The following is a 22,270-nucleotide window of genomic DNA, read 5'->3' as shown; positions in this document are numbered from 1 at the left end:
TTGTTATATAGTGGCAATTGACAATGTGACATGTTCTGTATGGTGTTGTATATCCATTTTAATGTTATGTCATATAGTGCCAATTGGCAATGTGACATGTTCTGTATGGTGTTATATGTTGATTTGAATGTTATGTCATATAGTGCCAATTGGCAAGGTGACATGTTTTGTATGGTGTTATATGTCAATTTGAATGTTATGTTATATAGTGCCAATTGGCAATGTGACATGTTATGTTATATAGTGCCAATTGGCAATGTGACATGTTTTGTATGGTGTTGTATATCCATTTGAATGTTGTGTTATATAGTGCCAGCTGGATAAATTAAGATTTCTATCAAGCTTACCATTGTGGCTGTGATCAGATAGTGCCTAATGCCTTTTCTAGCAGTATTTTTTCACATGTTCTTTGGTGGTTATACCTGTTTGACTGACATTTGGTGATACTTTAATTCTAGCAGTAGTATTTGTCATATGTCCAGTGGTTTCTGTACCTGCTAGACTTATATTTTGTGATATGTTAATTCTTATTAGATTGCATTATTTTCTAAGGGATAATCTGCATAGAATATTATTTTAAAAATGTCACTGTAAATGGATTTATTGTACATTTGTCTTTGGATAGGGGGTTTCACAATATCCCCGGTGCTTTCAACAGGGTATGGTCATTTAGTCAAGGAAAATCAATTACATACATGGTCATTGGGTCATAACTGAGATGGCTATAGTGCCAACAGGGTATGGACATTTACTCAAGGAAAATCAATTACATACATGGTCATTGGGTCATAACTGAGATGGCTATAGTGCCAACAGGGACATTTAGTCAAGGAAAATCAATTACATACATGGTCATTGGGTCATAACTAAGATGGCCATAGTGCCAACAGGGTATGGATATTTAGTCAAGGAAAATCAATTACATATATGGTCATTGGGTCACAACTGAGATGGCTATAGTGCCAACAGGGCATGGCCATTTACTCAAGGAAAATAAATTACATACTTGGTCATTGGGTCATAACTGAGATGGCCAAGGTGTCAACAGAAGGTGGACATTTACTCAAGAAATATCAACTACATACATGGTCATTGGGTCATAATGGAGATGACCATAGTGATGACAGATAGATAATGTTTATAGATTGTCAATATTTTGAAATGTGCAGTAATGATGTCAGTTTTTGAACGTGCTGCATTGTCAACATCGGCAAGATTAATTGAAACCTCAGTCTACTTTATTCATTCTAACAAGACTGGTTACAAGTTCAAATTGTATATTATCACTTTCACAGCACAACAAATTAATTTTAAAGAATTGCCCTGTTGATCTTTCATAACTGATTAAGATATATATATATATATATATATATATATATATATATATATATATATATATATATATATATATATATATATATATATACATACACTAATTTGTATTTCATCTGCCTTTAGTTGTAGAACCATCTCGGAGGACTAGTCCAGACACAAAGGTCCAGTGTAAGTTTTATCTGAGACATTTGTTGTATCTTAGTCAAGAATGAATACATAATTAGTAGTGTGGTGCTTCTATTTTATCCTTGTTGTTTTTTAAACCATAAAATTAGTGATTTTGTTTAAGAATTTTTTTCTGTATTATAATTTTGCTTCTCTCTATACAGTATAAGTCAGTCAGTGTCTTACTTTTTTGGAGACAATTTTCCATTGTAACAAGATAGCATTTTGATATTTAAAAGTGTGGTACACTTCTTGAAAATAATAAAGTGTTGTTTTGACATTTAAAAGTGTGGTACACTCCTTGAAAATAATAAAGTGTTGTTTTGACATTTAAAAGTGTGATACACTCCTTCAAAATAATAAAGTGTTGTTTTGACATTTAAAAGTGTGATACACTCCTTGAAAATAATAAAGTGTTGTTTTGACATTTAAAATTGTGGTACACTCCTTGAAAATAATAAAGTGTTGTTTTGACTTTTATAAGTGTGATACACTCCTTCAAAATAATAAAGTGTTGTTTTGACATTTAAAAGTGTGATACACTCCTTCAAAATAATAAAGTGTTGTTTTGACATTTAAAAGTGTGGTACACTCCTTGAAAATAATAAAGTGTTGTTTTGACATTTAAAAGTGTAGTACACTCCTTGAAAGCAATGAACAGTGTTGAATTTTGTCTTCAGTGCATCCTGTAATTAAGCTTTTCAGATTTTTAGTCTGTCATTCAACTTATTGATAGAAATTTTATATCTATGACTTTTACTCCAAGAGATGTTTATAAAAATGACTTTTACTCCAAGAGATGTTTATAAAAATGACTTTTACTCCAAGAGATGTTTATAAAAATGACTTTTACTCCAAGAGATGTTTATAAAAATGACTTTTACTCCAAGAGATGTTTATAAAAATGACTTTTACTCCAAGAGATGTTTATAAAAATGACTTTTACTCCAAGAGATGTTTATAAAAATGACTTTTACTCCAAGAGATGTTTATAAAAATGACTTTTACTCCAAGAGATGTTTATAAAAATGACTTTTACTCCAAGAGATGTTTATAAAAATGACTTTTACTCCAAGAGATGTTTATAAAAATGACTTTTACTCCAAGAGATGTTTATAAAAATGACTTTTACTCCAAGAGATGTTTATAAAAATGACTTTTACTCCAAGAGATGTTTATAAAAATGACTTTTACTCCAAGAGATGTTTATAAAAATGACTTTTACTCCAAGAGATGTTTATAAAAATGACTTTTACTCCAAGAGATGTTTATAAAAATGACTTTTACTCCAAGAGATGTTTATAAAAATGACTTTTACTCCAAGAGATGTTTATAAAAATGACTTTTACTCCAAGAGATGTTTATAAAAATGACTTTTACTCCAAGAGATGTTTATAAAAATGACTTTTACTCCAAGAGATGTTTATAAAAATGACTTTTACTCCAAGAGATGTTTATAAAAATGACTTTTACTCCAAGAGATGTTTATAAAAATGACTTTTACTCCAAGAGATGTTTATAAAAATGACTTTTACTCTAAGAGATGTTTATAAAAATGACTTTTACTCCAAGAGATGTTTATAAAAATGACTTTTACTCCAAGAGATGTTTATAAAAATGACTTTTACTCCAAGAGATGTTTATAAAAATGACTTTTACTCCAAGAGATGTTTATAAAAATGACTTTTACTCCAAGAGATGTTTATAAAAATGACTTTTACTCCAAGAGATGTTTATAAAAATGACTTTTACTCCAAGAGATGTTTATAAAAATGACTTTTACTCCAAGAGATGTTTATAAAAATGACTTTTACTCCAAGAGATGTTTATGAAAATGACTTTTACCCCAAGATGTGTTTAAAAACAGAATTGTACATTTCACTTTCATTTAAAACAAACTGTATATTTCACGTTCATTTTTAATTGGATTTTTAATGAACAGCAGTAATATTGTACACTACAGTCTGAGGTTGTTCTTAGAACAAACTGGAAGACAAAATGAAGATAGTAGGAGAAAATCATTAAACTTCAAAAACTGATAAAACTTAACTTTTTTCTCTATATGATATTAGTTATACATTTTTCAAATAATAATAATATCAATGATAGTTGTAATGATAAAAATATGTATAATGAATAATTTGTGTCTGTATCTCTTTAGCGGTGACCTTTCAAGGAAGCATTACAATCAACAGAACATTTACATCAGAATTATATAATAGTAGCAGTCCAGAGTACAAGAACTTAGCAGAAAATGTGACCATGGAGGTGGGTAGTGCGTAGATTTGGAATTTAAAGTGGTGGAAGTCCTTTCCCAGGAATTATATTTTATGTTATCTGACTAATCATATTTCACTTGTGTGTTTCCTCTAAAGCAGCTGACAGTTTTTTTGGTAATCTAATCACCTGACAGTTTTAGTGGTAATCCAGTCACATTAGTTGCATTGGCAATCCAGTCACCTGATAGTTTTAATGGTAATCCAGTCACCTGGCAGTTTTAGTGGTAATCCAGTCACCAGACAGTTTAGTGGTAATCTAGTCACCTGACAGTTTTAGTGGTATTCTAGTCACCTGACAGTTTTAGTGGTAATCCGGTCACATGAGTTTTAGAGGTAATCCAGTCATCTGACAGTTCTAGTGGCAATTCAGTCACCTGGTAGTTTTAGTCTAGTCTCCTGTAAGTTTTAGTGGTAATTTAGTTTACCTTTCACTTTTAGTGGTAAATCATGGTAACTATATGAAAGCCCAATTTTCCAAACAGTGTATTAAATGAGAAAAACTAACATTTCATAGTAATAATGATAATATTATTATTGCTTCATAAGTTTCAGATATATATCTTTTTTTATATGGTCTTTCTTGCTAGAAAAATGTTGCTGTGTTATAATGATTCAATCAGTTTGAAACTGATAGACTTCAAGTTTACTCCCAGATTTACAGGTGCAAGATGCTTTACTCAGTATACACATGTAAATAACTTGGAAATACGGTAACACAAAATTGTCAAAAAGACATGTAACTTGGTCTAATTGGTGTAAATTTTGTGGGGAAGAATGTAATTGTGGTAACACATAATTGATACAGCAAAATAATATGTTAATGTCCTCGAAAGACACATACAGCTGCATATATTTTCCCTCCTTGCAACACGTGCATGCAGCTTCAGAAGAAATACATTTGAATTTGAAATCAATGATTCTATGGTCCAAAAAACATCTTTCATGCCAAAGACAAGCCTGATAAAACATATACTATATCTGTAACAATATAGACCTTTATGTCTCACCTTTTCACCCTCTTCAAATATTTTAAATTTATGCAATTATTAGAGGTAAATCTAACTCAAATCTTTCTTTTTTAATTAGTTTTTTTTATACAACATTTAACATATAACTAGTGAGGGTAAGTGATAGAAGAATTTATTCAGTATTCAGAACAAAGAGTCAGGTCATACATATGACACATTTACATGAGCCAATTTCCTTCTCCATTTCTTTCCTCCACACTGGCTTTGCTGGATCTTACTGGAGAGATTTACATGGCTGGGAAATGTGCATGTTAGGTATCTGGCAAACTTGACTGACAGGGTATGCCAGTTTAAAGATCAAGTAGTCATAGAAAATTTACATATAAGGCAACACTTTACATTGATGGTGATGTCTTTGCAGTGTTTGAGTCTTACATGTGTTTGAATCTCTCTCTCTCTCTCTCTCTCTCTCTATATATATATATATATATATAAATATATATATATATATATATATATATATATATATATATATATATATATATATATATATATATATATATATATATATATATATATATATATATATATTATACATTTTTGAATGTTTTTCTAATTTCATGGTGTTTGTTTTTGTAATAATATTATTATGTTTTTTATCTTATAGGTGTTGTCTAATGTTTTATAGTTCTTAGAGCTTCTAAAGATTAGGCGCTATACAAAGTCCTCATTATTATTATATATATATATATATATATATATATATATATATATATATATATATATATATATATAATTTAGTTGTCCAAACTCTAGATTATTGAACCATTTTCAAGCCACATGACAAGTAGTTTTGTTTGTATAATGACTTGTTTTACTTGGTAATGATGTTGTACTTGGTAATGATATATCTTACTTGGTAAAGACATGTTTGACTGGGTAATGGTACGTTCTACTTGATAATGACATAGTACTGACTACTGAATAATTACATGTTCCGCTTGATAATGCTGTGTTCTACTGGAAGAAATGACATGTTTGAATGGGTAATGATGTGTTCTACTGGAAGAAATGACATGTTCAAATGGATAATGATGTCTTCTACTGTAAGAAATGACATGTTCAAATGGATAATGATGTGTTCTACTGGAAGAAATTACATGTTTGCATGGATAATGATGTGTTCTACTGGAAGAAATGACATGTTCAAATGGATAATGATGTGTTCTACTGAAAGAAATGATATGTTCAACTGGATAATGATGTGTTCTACTGGAAGAAATGACATGATCCAATTGATACTGATGTGTTCTACTGGAAGAAATGACATATTCAACTGGATAATGATGTGTTCTACTGGAAGAAATGACATATTCAACTGGATCCTAAGGTTGTTTTGCTATATTATGATGTGGTACTGGATTACTCTGTTCTTTGACAGTATGTATGAGATTGTACACCTCAAGAAATATGAAAGGGGGTAAAATCATGTAAACCCTGTAAAAAATAATGGTGTAATGAATTAATTACTGCTTAGATTTGTTAATCTAAGCTCTGAATTATTGAACTTATTTTCATATCACGTCTAATATGTTTGGATAATGTTATGTTTTACTGGTTAATGACATGTTTTACTGGAGAAATGAGATATTCTTCTGAATAATATATTCTTCTGGATATTGACATGTTCTATTGAATATTGACATTCTATTGGATATTGACATGTTCTATTGAATATTTACATTCTATTGGATATTGACATGTTCTATTGAATATTGACATATTCTATTGGATATTTACATTTTCTATTGAATATTGACATTCTGTTGGATAGTTACATGTTCTATTGGATAGTGACATGTTCTGGTAATAATAACTTTCCACTGGGTAATGACATGTTTTACTGGAGAAATGAGATACTGTGAGGAATAATATGTTCTTCTGGATAATGACATGTTCTACTGAATATTGACATATTTTACTAGATAGTGGCATGTTCTGGTGAATAATAACTTTCCACTGGATAATGACATGTTCTTCTGCATAAAATTACACATTCTACTGGATCATGACTTATTCTACCGGATAATGACATGTTCTACTGGCTTATGACATGTCCTACCAGATGATGACATATTCGACTCAGTAATGGCTTATTCAACTGGGTAATGAATTTTACTGGACAATAACATGGTCTGCTTACTTAGGATATGTTTGCTGGATAATGACATATTCTGCTGGACTTGTTTTACTTGACAGTGTCTTGTTCTACTAAATAATAACTTGAGTACTGGATAGTGACTTTTCTTCTGGAAAATATTTAACAGTATACAGACTTATCTTTATTATTTGACTTCTGTTTATCTGCAAATCATTTGTATGTGACACCACAAATGGCAAAAATATTCCTAAAAAGTCATTTTATAAGTTACTTTGAGTTTAGTTGAAACAATTGGTGTTTCATCAACGAGATTACATTAAGCTTAGAATTTCATCACAAAAGTTAGAACATATAGGTCCAATAATGATTTTCTAAATAAATTTGACACTCTAATTTATTGCATTGCAAATATCTCCTGTTGTCTTTGGCAGAACAAGCCAGTTTTTGAAGATAAATGTTTAAATACTTTCTCTGTAAATTCAAACAGGTGGACAATGCATACAGGTCCAGTTCACTACGGGATGTGTATGGATACAGCAATGTCACAGGATTCAGGTATCTCTACATACATGTATACACACACACACACATGCACACACACATGCATGCACACACACACATACACACACACAGAGAATGTTTTCTATCCAAATGTATGTGTTGTTTTGATGATAAGTATTCTATCAACAGTGGATTTGACTTCTCTTCACAGGCAACACAGACTGTACCCATTACCAGGTCCAGTACACAAATCCATAATGTATCCGGTACACAGGAAGATGTTCCCCATGTGAATGGAGCAATATACAGAGTGTATCCAAAACATACACCACAGTCTGTCTCCTATGCAGACAGAGTAGATCCTCGGGCACCAAAAAGTAGATCCTCAGGCACCAAAGAACAATCTGTTTATAATAGGCCGATGATCATTTAGTAAAAGTTAGAGAATTGAAAAAGAATGTCAAAAATATGCACGTATCAGATGCCACTGTAGGAACAATAAATACATGCTGAGATTACATTGTACAGTGCTGCAGTACAAACAATACATGCCAAGATTAAGTTGTACAATCCACTGTACAATAAATCATCCTGAGATTACGTTGTACAGTGCTGCAGTACAAACAATACATGCCAAGATTAAGTTGTACAATCCACTGTACAATAAATCATGCTGAGATTAAGCTGTACAATGCCACTGTACAAACAATACATGCCAAGATTAAGTTGTACAATCCACTGTACAATAAATCATGCTGAGATTAAGCTGTATAGCCTAGAAGCTTTTCCACTGTTGTAATATATGTTGTAGGAAACAGTGTAGCACAAAGAGATCGTGATTTGGAAATGACCAAAAAGTGTATAATCAAATTCTGCTACATATTCATACTCAAAATCCTAAATGTGAAATAGTTCTGTGTGAACTGGCATCACATGAAGAATGATGTTTGGGCTGTAACAAATGACTAACACAGCAATGGAACTGTAAACTGGTCTACAATGATTTTGTTACTAAAGATGGTTTTATAGACATGAGACTTTATGGTAAAAGTTGACCTAATTCACCTTTCATATGAAGGTTCTAGAAAGACTTTGTCAAAAACATAAACGAAGACATCAAATTTGAGAACAATTAAAGTGATCTCACTTTCAGAAGAATAAAAATTAAATTCAAAACAAAGTCAAAACTTTGTGAACTAAAGTTAAAAGTTGCAATTCAAGGACATTCAAGGACAAATCAAAGATGTAATCTGTGAGGTGAAATTAACCTTACTCTTGCTGATTGTAGGCATAGGGTTAAGGAATTTAAATGCTGGGTATGCTCTGAGATAGGAAACAAATCAAAAGTTCATCATAACTCTGGTCAGTAGGACACAGGCAATGATGCTGTTGCTGTTGTTTCCATCAGTGGTGCAATTGTCTCGTTCCAGACTCTTGTCAACTGATAAATCCCAAAGTCTGTCTTGTAAATCCAGATCTAACTTATATAAACAAAATTAAACATCTTAACATCTGTATGTTGTGAATGTAACAAATATCCTTGTAGATGTAATTCTTGTAGATGTAATTCTTCCTCTAGCTGTAAAGACACCAACACAACCAATTAAAACCAGAATGTAAAATACTGTAAATAACGAATTAAACAGGACTAAGAAATGAACTATGCATGAGAATGGGTCCGATTGTAGCAAATAGGATAAAAATGACAGCAATAGAAATGATGTAAATGTCTGTAGAAATAGCTGTCTCCTTGAGTGCCAAAATATAGTCATTGTAATCATGTTATGTTACAATTATGCATCTAGGAATTTCTGGAAAAGGTGTCAATATTGATCACGTAAATATTCAGGCATCAGTTCAGTGGGAAAATAGATCAATTTAAATTCATGTTAACTTTTCCAGATAACAATGTGCATTGGCCAGGCATCTCAGAGATAAAATTAACTGAGAGTCAAACTGATAATTTTTTCTGCATTGATGGATGTGACAAGTCTGTTCACATAGACATGAAAGCAGAAGGTGGGGGACTCCTAGCTTACGTCAAAAATGGTAATTTACAGAAGAAGGATGGACCTTGAGTCCAAAAAAGTTGAATCAATATGGATTTAGATCACCCGAGAAAAAGTCCAACAGTATTTAGTAACTTTTATGTATAGGTATCCATCTATAAATGTTGGCTGGAATGAAGATTTTTGAATTTCAAATAGAGAAAGTTATAAATGAAGGGAAAGAATTGTACATATTAGGTGACATAAATATGGACATCCTAACCTTTTGGAATTTTGCAATTGGTCATTGAACCCACCTGGGTATATTCAATTCATAAACACTTATAGACCATGTAGACACACATATAAAAGAAAATGTTTCAAGAATTTCTGTTCCAGAAATTGGTTTAAGCAACCATTTAGAACAATATAGGAGGAAAGAATGTTCATAAATCTATGACTTGGAGTTCTTTTAAATCTTTAAATAATGATAATTTCTTAAAGAATTTAGAGCAGACCTGATCAGATATGATCAAAATTTTTGAAGACATTTCAAGTACTTGGTTTGATCTGTTTTTTGGAAGTTGTTAAGAAATATACACCCTTGAAGATATACAGTGTTAAGTATGATCCTCTACCTGGTTTTAGATGACAAAAATAAACTCAAAAACTATCTGGAAAATTTGTAAGGAATTTGGAGCAGGTAAGAATAATACATAACATCCCTAATTAATGATAGTAAACATGTTGATGGTCGATGAATTCTGTATATACATTCACTGTAACCTAACCCTAACCTTAACCCTGTGCTTGATTAGATAAGGGAAAATAAAGTGCACTAAAATAAGGTCCGAGCAAGGGCTGTTCCTAGAGCTCCTTACGTTAGAGTCTTGATGGATGACAACACAGTATAGTCTTTGTCACTATCTGGCCTATGAGAAGTGCATGGACATCTGCCAAAAGGAAAATAATTCTTGTGAAGTTTTAGACTAAGAGATGTATGTATGCATGTATGTTGTTGTTGTTGTTGTTGTGGGGTTTAACGCCATTTTTCAGCACACGATAGGCTATACATGGCGGCCAGTATTATTGGTGGAGGAAGAACCCGGGAAGACCTGGAAAGAACCACCGACCCACGAGAAGCTACTGGCAAGCTTTCTCACATACCTACATTGGCTGAATCCGAGACTCGAACCGGCGCAGACAGAGGTGAGATGGCAGTGATCCGTAATGGAGTATGCATGTATGTATGTATGTATGTATGTATGTATGTACGTATGTATGTATGTCTGTCTGTATGTGTGTATGTGTGTGTGTCTATGTATGCATGTATGTATGTATGTATGTATGTATGTATGTATGTACGTTGTAGGGTTTAATGCCATTTATCAGCACAGGATAGGTTATACATGGCGGCCAGTATTAATGATGGAGGAAGAACCCGGGAAAACCCCAGAAAGGACCACCGACTGACGAGAAGCTACTGGCAAGCTTTCTCATATACCCACATTAGCTGAATCCGAGACTCGAACCCACGCAGACAGAGGTGAGATGGCAGTAATCTGTAACGGAGAGCACTTTAGACCACTCAGCCACTCCGGGCCCCATGTATGTATGTATGTATGTATGTATGTGTCTATATGTATGTATGTATATCTGTCTGTCTTTGTGTGTATGTGTGTGTGCATGCATGTGTGCATGCATGCACGCATGTGCACGTGTATATGTGTGTGTGTGTGTTCATTACACTTGACAATAGGCCTGGGTCTGATTGGAAGTTCTAAGATCACACTTAATAAAGTGTCTTGACGATTTCAACTGATAGCAAAAAAATAAATATTAAGAGAGTATATTTTGATTTTTGTCAATATTTGATTAAAGCTGAAATCTCTTTATGTCCTTTGAGATTGAACTTGGATATCATTGTACTTCAAAAATTTAAAGTGCAGTTTTTCCATCCAGAAGAAAATTCCTCAAACTTGCATTCCATAACAATATATAAGTTCAAATTTCCCTTGTTTAAAAAATGTGAAGTCAAAATGTTATAAACTTTCAACATGTACGTAGCCTGTCTCAATATACCTACTACATCTACCTAAATGACCTTATGTGAGATGATAGATTGCTTCGCATACCAAATCACATGACATGATGACCTCTTAACCTCAGACAAACACGCAGTATTTGGCAAAGAAATATGTTTCAGTTTAAGCGATATGTTTAATAAAAGTTGTTTGTATTAGCACTGAGAATGTAAAATTTCAAAGCTGCATAAATTATACTTCAGTAGACGATATTTATATTTTTAATTCAAGTTCGTATAGTAATGAGCTAAGTGTAAATAATAGATTTAAAAAATGCCTGAGAATTTATTCATGTAAAACGAAATTCACTGCAAAAGATATTAATGTATTTAATATATAATCTTTCATTATTAACTTTATCTGGCTTATGTTTATGCTGCCTTGGAAGGAAATGAATTAATAATTACAACAAAAATTGTTAATAATTACTGTTCAGAAGTATACTGTTGTACATGGTAATTTTAATGTTCTGTCATGTTTGTCAGATGGAATTTGGATCAATGATGTCTGTTGATGTAAATGTGTAAATGCATGCTTAAAATATCAGAAGATAATTATCGGAAACCATTCACTTTGTATTTCTTTATTATTAATTACCTCTACGTATCCCCATCCCTACTTCAGCCAAGCGAGAAAGTAAAGAGTCACTCAAGTGTCTGAAAGATTAAGACAGTAAATCATTTTTGGGACAAGTGTAAATTTTCAAACTTGAATATAATGTAGTTTGAGGTTCAATGCTTCCTATACAAGAAAAAATTCAAAGCCAGAAAGTTAGGGGGTTCTCCACCCATATTATAGAAACATTTAATTTTACATATATTGTTCAGTTTTTTTCTTTTCTACAAGCAATCGATGGGACATGCATTTCTGCTTACTTTTATACATGTGTATTTGCCATCAATTGTGTCCATATACAGCTGATTGTACATGTGAACACAAGTTTTTATCCATCAAAGTTTCATTGATGTTTTGGGAAAGAAATAAGTCTAATTCCTCAATTGAGATGATCTGAAAATTGGCTGTCAGAATTACTAGGCTCCCATTGACCTCTTTTCACTGGCATCAGTCAAGAAACCAACAAATCGTTGCAAAATTTGTAAATACTTATCATAATCAATTCATTAGTGCAACAAGCAGCTTGTCGGAGGAAAACAGTGGACATAAGTGATGCATGGAGGTGTGCCAAATTTACACTTGCTGATTGGTTAATTGGTCAGTATGATTGACAAGTGGCAATGGGTCAATTGCTCCAAAAATTTTAAATGCACTCATGCACTGTGATCAAAATTTCCTTATCATTTGGTGAATTATTGTGACATCGTTATGTTTTGTCTATTTGCATCATGTTTGCTTTGGGCTGAAAGGATTTGTATTTCTGAAGAGTTTGTCAAGGTTTTTGCCTTTACCACCTTTGCTACTATAGCTTTTGTTTGGCACTGATTACCCTAGACTATGTATATATGCCATTAAACCTGATACATACTATGTATATATGCCATAAAACCTGATACATACTATGTATATATGCCATTTAACCTGATACATACTATGTATATATGCCATTACACCTGATACATGCTATGTATATATGCCATTACACCTGATACATACTATGTATATATGTCATTTAACCTGATACATACTATGTATATATGCCATTTAACCTGATACATACTATGTATATATGCCATTTAACCTGATACATACATGCTGTTTAGTTGAAGGAAAATGTAGATCTTCCACCTTACATCAGAATTCAAAAGTTACATGCAAAATGGAAGCTTCAAACTGTCTCATTGTAAACATAATGATGCAAATATTGACATTTTTTTTTTATTAAAATTTTTCTTTTCAGTTCTGGCAGCATTATAGCTCACATACAGATTCACTTTATAGCAGACAAGTCCAGTGGAACTGCAGTTACTGCGGACTCCATTAATAGCACCTTGAACCAACAACTGAAGCAGAGCACCTCCAGTTTTGCAAAGGAAATTATACCTGGGTTAATTAATTTAATAGATATTGCAGGTAAATATCATCCATCCATTCTTTATAGCACGTCCATAGTGTAGGTGGGTCTCACATGCTAGAAGATTTTTAAATTGGGTAATAAACCATTGCTGTTGAAAAATAGTATCTGCAGTTCCAAACTTTGTCCATATGTAAAATATATGCTTGGATTTACAAATGAAAAACACCTATAATCCACATGTAAAATAAATACAGGTTCTCATATGTGTTCAGTTTCACATGTGTATAGCATGTTTAATGGCAAGTAAATGGCAGGTAAATGTTAACTTGACAAATGTTAACAAATATATTTTGTTTTTTTATGATAAAATGTAAAGAATTATTTTATATAACTGATAGCTGGCACATATAAATACAATTTTTGTGTACATGTTTGACATTTGACAAATATGTGTTTGATAGTGTATGGTAACTTTGCCCATGTCTTTGGGAGTAGATTTTCTAATCTCTACAGGGTCATGGATGTAGAATAGTTTCATGTGGCCACCTATATGTTGTAAGAGACATGGAAGTGGTCTGCTTGTCAGGAGGTGCATCCTGCGATGATGTTGTACCCCACCAGGTTGTACATGCTTTAGAGGAGTGTCCATTTGACCTTGCATTTGAAGAATTTTACCCCTTTTTTGCTATTATCAATGTTTTGTGTACCTTTCTGGGAGATTTTGCAACATTACCTTATATACTTGCTTAAAAGTAAAGTCAAACTGTAAACAACAAAGATCCATTATCTGCTGTAGCATAATGTGCCTGCAGATCAAGGTATGTGTTATTTGTTCTGCTTATTACTCCTAGCAAACTGCACAGACCCAGATCTGCTGGCACATTATGCGATGGCAGATCTGGGTCTGTACAGTTTGCAGATGGACTTGTAAGCAAATAAATATGGTAGGTTTTTTTTCATGATTCATGGTGCAGATTCACTTTAAGTCAGAAATTTTGTCTCCTTTGGGATGGCTTCTACATAAATGCATGCCAGCAATAGTACAGTGTATTGCTTACAATGAAGATCATAAATATTTTTAACATGTAAAATGTTTGGACCAATGTCACCCATTTTGTGCAATGTTGAATAATTGACATGGGTTTTACCATAGTTCAGCCTGACTTGAGAGCCAATAAAAAGTAATCTCACAAGATTGGAGGTCTCTCATAACAGGTCTTGTAGGACTTGTTTTTGACATTGTTGAAGTTCAGCGGGGTTTAAGAAGGTGAAATAGACACAATTGCTGTACTTGGACTGACTTGTAAAATGGGACATCTCATGGGGAGACATGATCATATGACCTTACCTGAATATGCCTTTCTGTGCTATTTTTGTAGACCCTAGGGAACTTAGCTCATGGTGTGAAATATTTGATTTGTGAATCTTTAGGAATATTGCCCCTAAATAAGTATTTAAATAATCAGAACAGTATTTTCAATAATGCATGTCTCTTGTTTGTTGTCATAAAGTCATCTCTGGAAATTGCTGATATCACATTCAGTCATTTGTTTGGTTGAAAGTTTCTTTTGAAAGTGAAGTCATCCATATCATCAGTTTTATCATTTCTACTTTCAAATGGACCAAACAGCTTGTTTAGTTCATTCACAGACAAATCTAATACATCAAAAGCTCTGGCATCTGCCACATGAGTGTACATTGCTTGTTTGCAAGAAAAAGTATATTCCTAACACAATAATATTTTTAGATATTTGTCATGCAGTATGAAGCAGTGCAGTATGGAAAAATACTGCATGATTCTGACAATGTAAAAGTTAATGGAGAAATAAATGAGCATATCATAAATTGATGATTTTGGCTGTAAATGGCAAGTGCTTGCAAATAGCAGATGTTGCTCAAATGGGTTTTACTGTGCTCTGGTGATAATAATCTTAGTTTCAGAGGTGTAATTTTCTAATATGTTAACAAATAATGAATAGAGGGATAACAGTTTGCTCTATTAAGTAGGAAGAGTTCAACCTAAGGGAATTTTCATTAATTTACTGCTGTTAATCATCTCATCACAATCAGCATAACAAATTCAAATATCTAATTTACCCAAAAATATGAATTAACTTCATGCATCATTATTTATTCATTAATGACCAGTGATAGTGGCACAATTTTAGGCAATGTTTTGAAATGCTGAACTAATAATAATAGTTCCAAAAGAAACCAAAGTTAAATTATCATATAACCCCAAAAGTTTAATTTTATTACCTACAATTTAAGACACAATCTACCTTTATTTCAGCTTCAACAACTCCTGAAGTGACAACAAGAACACCAACAACTGCATCATCCACAACCCAGGCTTCAACAACTGCACCAACTACCAAGGTTCCAACAACTGCTGCATCCACAACCCAGGCTTCAACAGCTGCTGCAGCCACAACTCAGGCTTCAACAACTGCTGTACCAACAACCAGTGCTCCAGCAACTGTTGCATCCACAACCCAGGCTTCAACAACTGCAGCATCCACAACCCAGGCTTCAACAGCTGCATCAACAACCATGGCTTTAACAACTGCTGCAACCACAACTAATGCTTCAACAACTGCCGCACCTACAACCCAGTCTTCAACAACTGCTGCATCCACAACCCAGGCTTCAACAACTGCATCAACAACCAAGGCTCCAACAACTGCTGCACCAACAACCAGTGCTCCAGCAACTGTTGCAACCACAACACAGGCTTCAACAGCTGCATCAACAATCAAGGCTTCAACAACTACAGTGCCAACAAGCAGTGCTTCAGCAACTGCTGCACCCACAACCCAGTCTACAACAACTGCATCAACAACTAAGGCTTCAACTACTGCTTCTCTGACAACAAGTGCTCCAGCAACCATAGCATCCACAACCCAGGCTTCAACAACTGCAGCATCCACAACCCAGGCTTCAACAGCTGCATCAACAACCAAGGCATTAACAACTGCTGCAACTACAATGAATGCTTCTACAACAGCTGCACCTACAACCCAGTCTTCAACAACTGCTGCATCCACAACTCAAGCTTCAACATCTGCATCAACAACCAAGGCTCCAACAACTACTGCACCAACAACCAGTGCTCCAGCAACTGTTGCACCAACAACCCAGGCTTCAACAACTGCAGCATCCACAACCCAGGCTTCAACAGCTGCATCAACAACCAAGGCTTCAACAACTGCAGTTCCAACAAGCAGTGCTCCAGCAACTGCTGCACCCACAACCCAGCCTACAACAACTGCATCAACAACCAAGGCATCAACTACTGCTTCTCCAACAACAAGTGCTCCAGCAACCATAGCACCCACAACCCAGACTTCAACAACTTTATCAACAACCAAGTCTGCTACAACTGCTGCTTCCACGATCCAGGCTTCAACAATTGCAGCATCCACAACCCAGGCTTCAACAGCTGCATCAACAACCAAGGCTTTAACAACTGCTGCAACCACAGTGAATGCTTCTATAACAGCTGCACCTACAACCCAGTCTTCAACAACTGCTGCATCCACAACTCAAGCTTCAACATCTGCATCAACAACCAAGGCTCCAACAACTGCTGCAACCACAACTAATGCATCAACAACTGTATCACCAACCAAGTCTGCAACAACTGCTGCTTCCACAATCCAGGCTTCAACAACTGCATCAACAACCAAGGCTCCAACAACTGCTGCACCAACAACCAGTACTCCAGCAACTGTTGCACCCACAACCCAGGCTTCAACAACTGCAGCATCCACAACCCAGTCTTCAACAGCTGCATCAACAACCAAGGCTTCAACAACTGCAGTGCCAACAAGCAGTGCTTCAGCAACTGCTGCACCCACAACCCAGACTACAACAACTGCATCAACAACCAAGGGTTTAACAACTGCTGCAACCACAATGAATGCTTCTACAACTGCTGCACCCACAACCCAGGCTTCAACAGCTGCATCAACAACCAAGGCTCCAACAACTGCTGCACTAACAACCAGCGCTCCAGCAACTGTTGCACCCACAACCCAGGCTTCAACAACTGCAGCAGCCACAACCCAAGCTTCAACAGCTGCATCAACAACCAAGGCCTTAACAACTGCTGCAACCACAACTAATGCTTCAACAACTGCTGCACCTAAAGCCCAGTCTTCAACAGATGCTGCATCCACAACTCAAGCTTCAACATCTGCATCAACAACCAAGGTTCCAACAACTACTGCACCAACAACCAGTGCCCCTGCAACTGCTGCACCCACAACCCAGGCTTCAACAACTGCTGCACCAACAACCAGTGCTTCAACAACTGGTTTGCAAACACCCCAGGTTCTAACAACTTCTGCCCAAACAACTTCCACTCTACATAGTAAGTGTTTCTGTGCTTTTCTCCTTAGAATACATTCCTTCATCATATCAAAATGTGGAAAATAATCTCCTTTGAATACATTCCCTGATCATATCAAAATGTGGAAAATTATCACCTTAGAATACATTCCCTGATCATATCAAAATGTGGAAAATAATCTCCTTTGAATACATTCCCTGATCACATCAAAATGTGGAAAATAATCTCCTTTGAATACATTCCCTGATCATATCAAAGTTAGGAAAATTATCACCTTAGAATACATTCTCTGATCACATTAAGGTTAGGAAAACAAACTTCTGTGAATAAATTCTCAGATCACATTAAAGTTAGGAAAACAAACTCCATTTCCACCTGAATCCAGTCCTCCCATAAAGACAAAGCTTTCATTATTTCCATCTATATATGGTGCAGACCAAGGGAAGAAACTCTTATTGATTACTTTCCCTTTATCACTGCCAATTTGAAGCGTTTACTCAGCACTCTCAACATAATACTGTAAGACCTCACAAAGTCCTTGTAATAATCAATATTTTTTAAGTTTGATCAATATTTCTGTAGCTTTTTTGCAGTTGTGGACTTGAGTATGTGCTTCAACATGTTTTGTGTTCTTGATGGTTTATTCATGCTTATTGCATATATATTTTCATTTGTGTAAGTTATGCATGATTTGTGAACACATTCAGGCTGTTTTTCAAGTTTTTGCTGTTCTAGTCAAACAGTTGCAACAAAATGCAAAATAGCATGAAATGAAAGCATGATATGTGCCTTGCTTGCTTAAAGTGTTCATCATCCGTAGCCTGCAGTGTATGTATGTATATATATATATGATCAAAAGCCATCTGGTGTACTGTTTTGCAGAAAATCTGGATGATAGATAGCTGTCTGAAGACCTGGACTGAATATGTTATTCTGAACCTTCACACAATTATGACTTTTATGCATATGTTATTTTTTTAAATTCTGATACATGATTTTATTTAATTTTTATAACTTTTAGCTATGACTGTAAGTTGTACAGATTATATTTAGGTAGATTTTACCTATGTGACTAGGGTCTGTTTTAGGAATATGAAGGGTTTAAAATTACAAAGGATATATAAATAGATGCTTACATATGTGATGACAATTATTAATAATAATCTTAATAATAAAAATTAATGTTGACCTTGGGTTAATTTCTCATTGGCTGATAGGGTTTGGATGGTTTTAGTAGAATTCAGTAACTACCCATTGGTTGGGCTTGGTCACATGAATAGGCAATTTCAAGATAATTAAGTAGTAAGATCTGTCACATGGGATAAGCTGTGAAGGAAAGTAATAATAGAAAGTTTATATAAGGAGAAAATTGAGCAGTCAGATTCATTCCTATTTTTGGAGTCATTCTCATTTCTTGTGTTCCTGTTGTAAGTCTGTTTTATGTTGTACTTAGATATCATTCAAGAGCAACAGCATTTGTTTGGACTGTTCAGTGGAAATAGAATGTGCTCATTATTTGGACTATAATATTATTCTGAAATCATTGTGAATTATTCAAAAGAGTTTTAGACAATGCCATATTGACAACATCATGATTTTTGGCAGGCCAGTACATTTCTGGTTTTGAAATTTATATGTAACGTTTCATTCATTTGCACTTTCACAGAACTTTATCAGGATTATTTCGGATTCACCTTAAGTTCCTATCACATTTTCATTTGTAACTCTGATAATTAAACTTTTTGTTAAGTTTTAAAACTCTTTTTAGTTTTGCTTCTTTCTGTTACTTAGTTTGTGACTATAGAGTTGTAACAATGACATTAACTGCTGGCACAGTGGAAGCTGACACTATGATCCCTCTCATCCTCCAAAATCAGGTGTATGATAATTGTGATGATTACATCCACTGAAATGGAGGAACATAGGATGCAGATTTGCAATGCCCTCATTTTCCAAGACACTATTAGGGTTGCAGATATATTGTCAGGTACCAGAGGTGTTGATGCAGTTGCTTGCCTTGGGTCATTGCAAATCTCTGGTTTGGAGCTTGTGTTGGATTGTCCACTATTTATGCAGCCTGGTGGGCACGAGTCCCTATGCATAGCTAAGCATGGATTTTGGGCCTTTATGTCCATGCGCATTTAGCATTTCTGGGATCTGGAGGATCCATTTCACAATCCTGTCTGCCACTGTCTGTCCAGCATTACCATTTGCCCAGTGTCCAGAGATCGGTAATTTTGGCAAGGAATGCCACATACCATTTATGTACTAAATGGAGTCATATGGGACTGATCTAACTATTTTACTGTACACTATGCATGGGCAGTTCCAGAGTTGAATGTCCAGCTGACCATCCGGCTAACAGCCGGACATACCCTTTAGCCTGCAACTAAGCTGATGATCCACCAGCCACCCAGCGCATGCCTTGGTCGTCCATACAGGAAAGACTAGCTGTGTTGTGTGCTTGGTTGACCTGTGAGTCATTTGTTCATGGTTTATTCATTGTAGAGATATTATGTTACATTTAGAGACAATGATAATACCTAATCAATGTCTCCAGGAATGCTCTAAGATAGATATGAATTTAGGTCCTGATGAGAATGACCCACTCATAACCTACTGAATTGACATACTCAGATCCCACAAAAGAATGGTTTGAGTTTAGTTTTAAAGCTGCTGTTGATGAAATACATCATGTGTTGCCAACTTCTGCCACCAACTGTAGCCAAGCCTATATTGTGAAGGTGTCATTAGACTTGGAAGATGAGAACGAACATCCTTCCTTATGTCTACTGCTGCAATCACTGAAGATGCTGGAAATCAGACTGTTTATTGGATAAGATTTGTGATCCAGGCAATTTGATTTAATGTTTTTGTGGAAAGCTAATTACCAGCAATGTTTTCATCATACTGGCATTGGTCACATTTGGACGTATTTACCAGTGAGCTTCTGACATTAGGTTCAAAACATTGTGGCAGTTATTATGACTGTTCCAATGTTTACAAAGTGGATCTGAAAGTTTGTTTTCAGTACACTGCTAAGCTTGTGTGCAACATCGTGGTGATGACCTCCATGTTGAACCTAACAATGCTAACCTTTCTTCAGCTTGCAAGTCAAGTCTATTGCATGCTGAAAACTCTGGAAGCAATCATGACTTTGTTGTTTATGGTCAGTATTGCCATTCAGTGCTAACACCCTGCCTGACAGCTTCAGCTAACTTAGATATAGTGAGAAATGACACCACTCTTCCTTTTTTTTTTCACTCAAGCTGCATTACTCTTTGTTCCTCCATGCTGGATAGTATGGGCCATAATTATTTGGCAGTAGGATTGAAGAGGTTTAGAGGCAGGCAGCAGGAACTGAGTCTGAGTCTCCCCTAACACTTCCCACCCCATTTGAGATAGTTTGACATTTACATCGGGGTGTCATAAATGTCAAAGGTCAAAATAAATGCCAAGATATCAATAATGGGGTCGGAAGGATCAGAAGAAATTTGGACAAGCATATAGGGTGAGTTCATGCCCTTTCACTGGACCCAAACTATCTCCAGTTTAGCTTGGATGGTTCCATGGTCCTAAGCATGGATGGTTCCATGTTCCTAAGCATCAGTGGACAGTCAGTGAGTATTCATGTGCCCTCTCTTTAATAAATAGATATGTCGAGAGTAGGCATTACTTAACACATTAACCCCTGGAATCGGGTTAATGTGTCAGAAGGTAGTAGCCTACTGCCGAGCTCTGTATAGCATCAAGGTCATGCATGATACACTAAAGTGGGTGGTATTATAGAAAGGTAGACAGATGTAGCTCTACAATGATACCAAATAATATGGAAGTTCTAGTTGCACTACAAAACACAGAGGGAAAAACCTCATTTTTTCCACCCAAAATTTGCCCGTGGACAGAATCTGATTTTGTGTATGGATTTTAGACTTTTTGGTCTCAGATCCAAGGCAGACTGGTATAAACTGTAAACAGACAGATGAACCTTTGCAAAAAGTAGGATAAGATGGGCAATGGGAATAAAGAGTGGTCTCAGTATGAAAATAATGAGTGCATTAAGCAAAAAAAAAAAAAAAAGGAACTCAAACTTATACCCTTCTGCTCATGCGTGAGCCAAATAGCCAATAAAAAATGATGTTTCTAACACAACTAGGGATTAGGTTATTGGCAAAAATCACCTGGAAGTTGATGTAAAAGGATGTATTGAGAAATAGCTTTCAAAATGTGTTTCCTCTCAAATTTTGGGTGAAAACAACAAAAAACCTCCAGGGGTTAATGTGTTAATGGGTGCATTTTGATGATGTCACCAAATTAGAATATTCCTTGCATATTTAATCACTTGTGCATTGACTTTGCACATAAATTACAAATTTAGCCATTCCTTGACGATTTGTAAACAAATTAAAAAATCCTTGTTAACACATTAACCCCTGGCAATGAGTTAATGTGGCAGGAGGTAG

General features: G+C 34.8%; 1 protein-coding gene across 1 annotated transcript in view; it reads left to right on the top strand.

Moving 5' to 3' along the window:
* LOC149770121 (uncharacterized) overlaps positions 1–22,270 on the top strand; it is a 60,995-nt gene that overhangs the window by 21,253 nt on the left and 17,472 nt on the right. Inside the window, exons 5-11 of the mRNA XM_089949361.1 lie at positions 3,662–3,768; positions 7,396–7,463; positions 7,599–7,786; positions 9,312–9,458; positions 12,607–12,658; positions 13,337–13,509; positions 15,747–17,828. Coding sequence (XP_089805487.1) covers positions 3,662–3,768; positions 7,396–7,463; positions 7,599–7,786; positions 9,312–9,458; positions 12,607–12,658; positions 13,337–13,509; positions 15,747–17,828 — 2,817 coding nt within the window. The remainder of the gene's footprint in view (positions 1–3,661; positions 3,769–7,395; positions 7,464–7,598; positions 7,787–9,311; positions 9,459–12,606; positions 12,659–13,336; positions 13,510–15,746; positions 17,829–22,270) is intronic.

The sequence above is a fragment of the Sinohyriopsis cumingii genome, unplaced genomic scaffold (assembly GCF_028554795.1).
Source record: "Sinohyriopsis cumingii isolate HCF-2022 unplaced genomic scaffold, ASM2855479v2 utg002682l, whole genome shotgun sequence".
Lineage (NCBI taxonomy): Eukaryota > Metazoa > Mollusca > Bivalvia > Unionida > Unionidae > Sinohyriopsis > Sinohyriopsis cumingii.
Note: the sequence above shows the minus strand (reverse complement) of the source record. Positions and strands in the feature narration are given on the sequence as shown.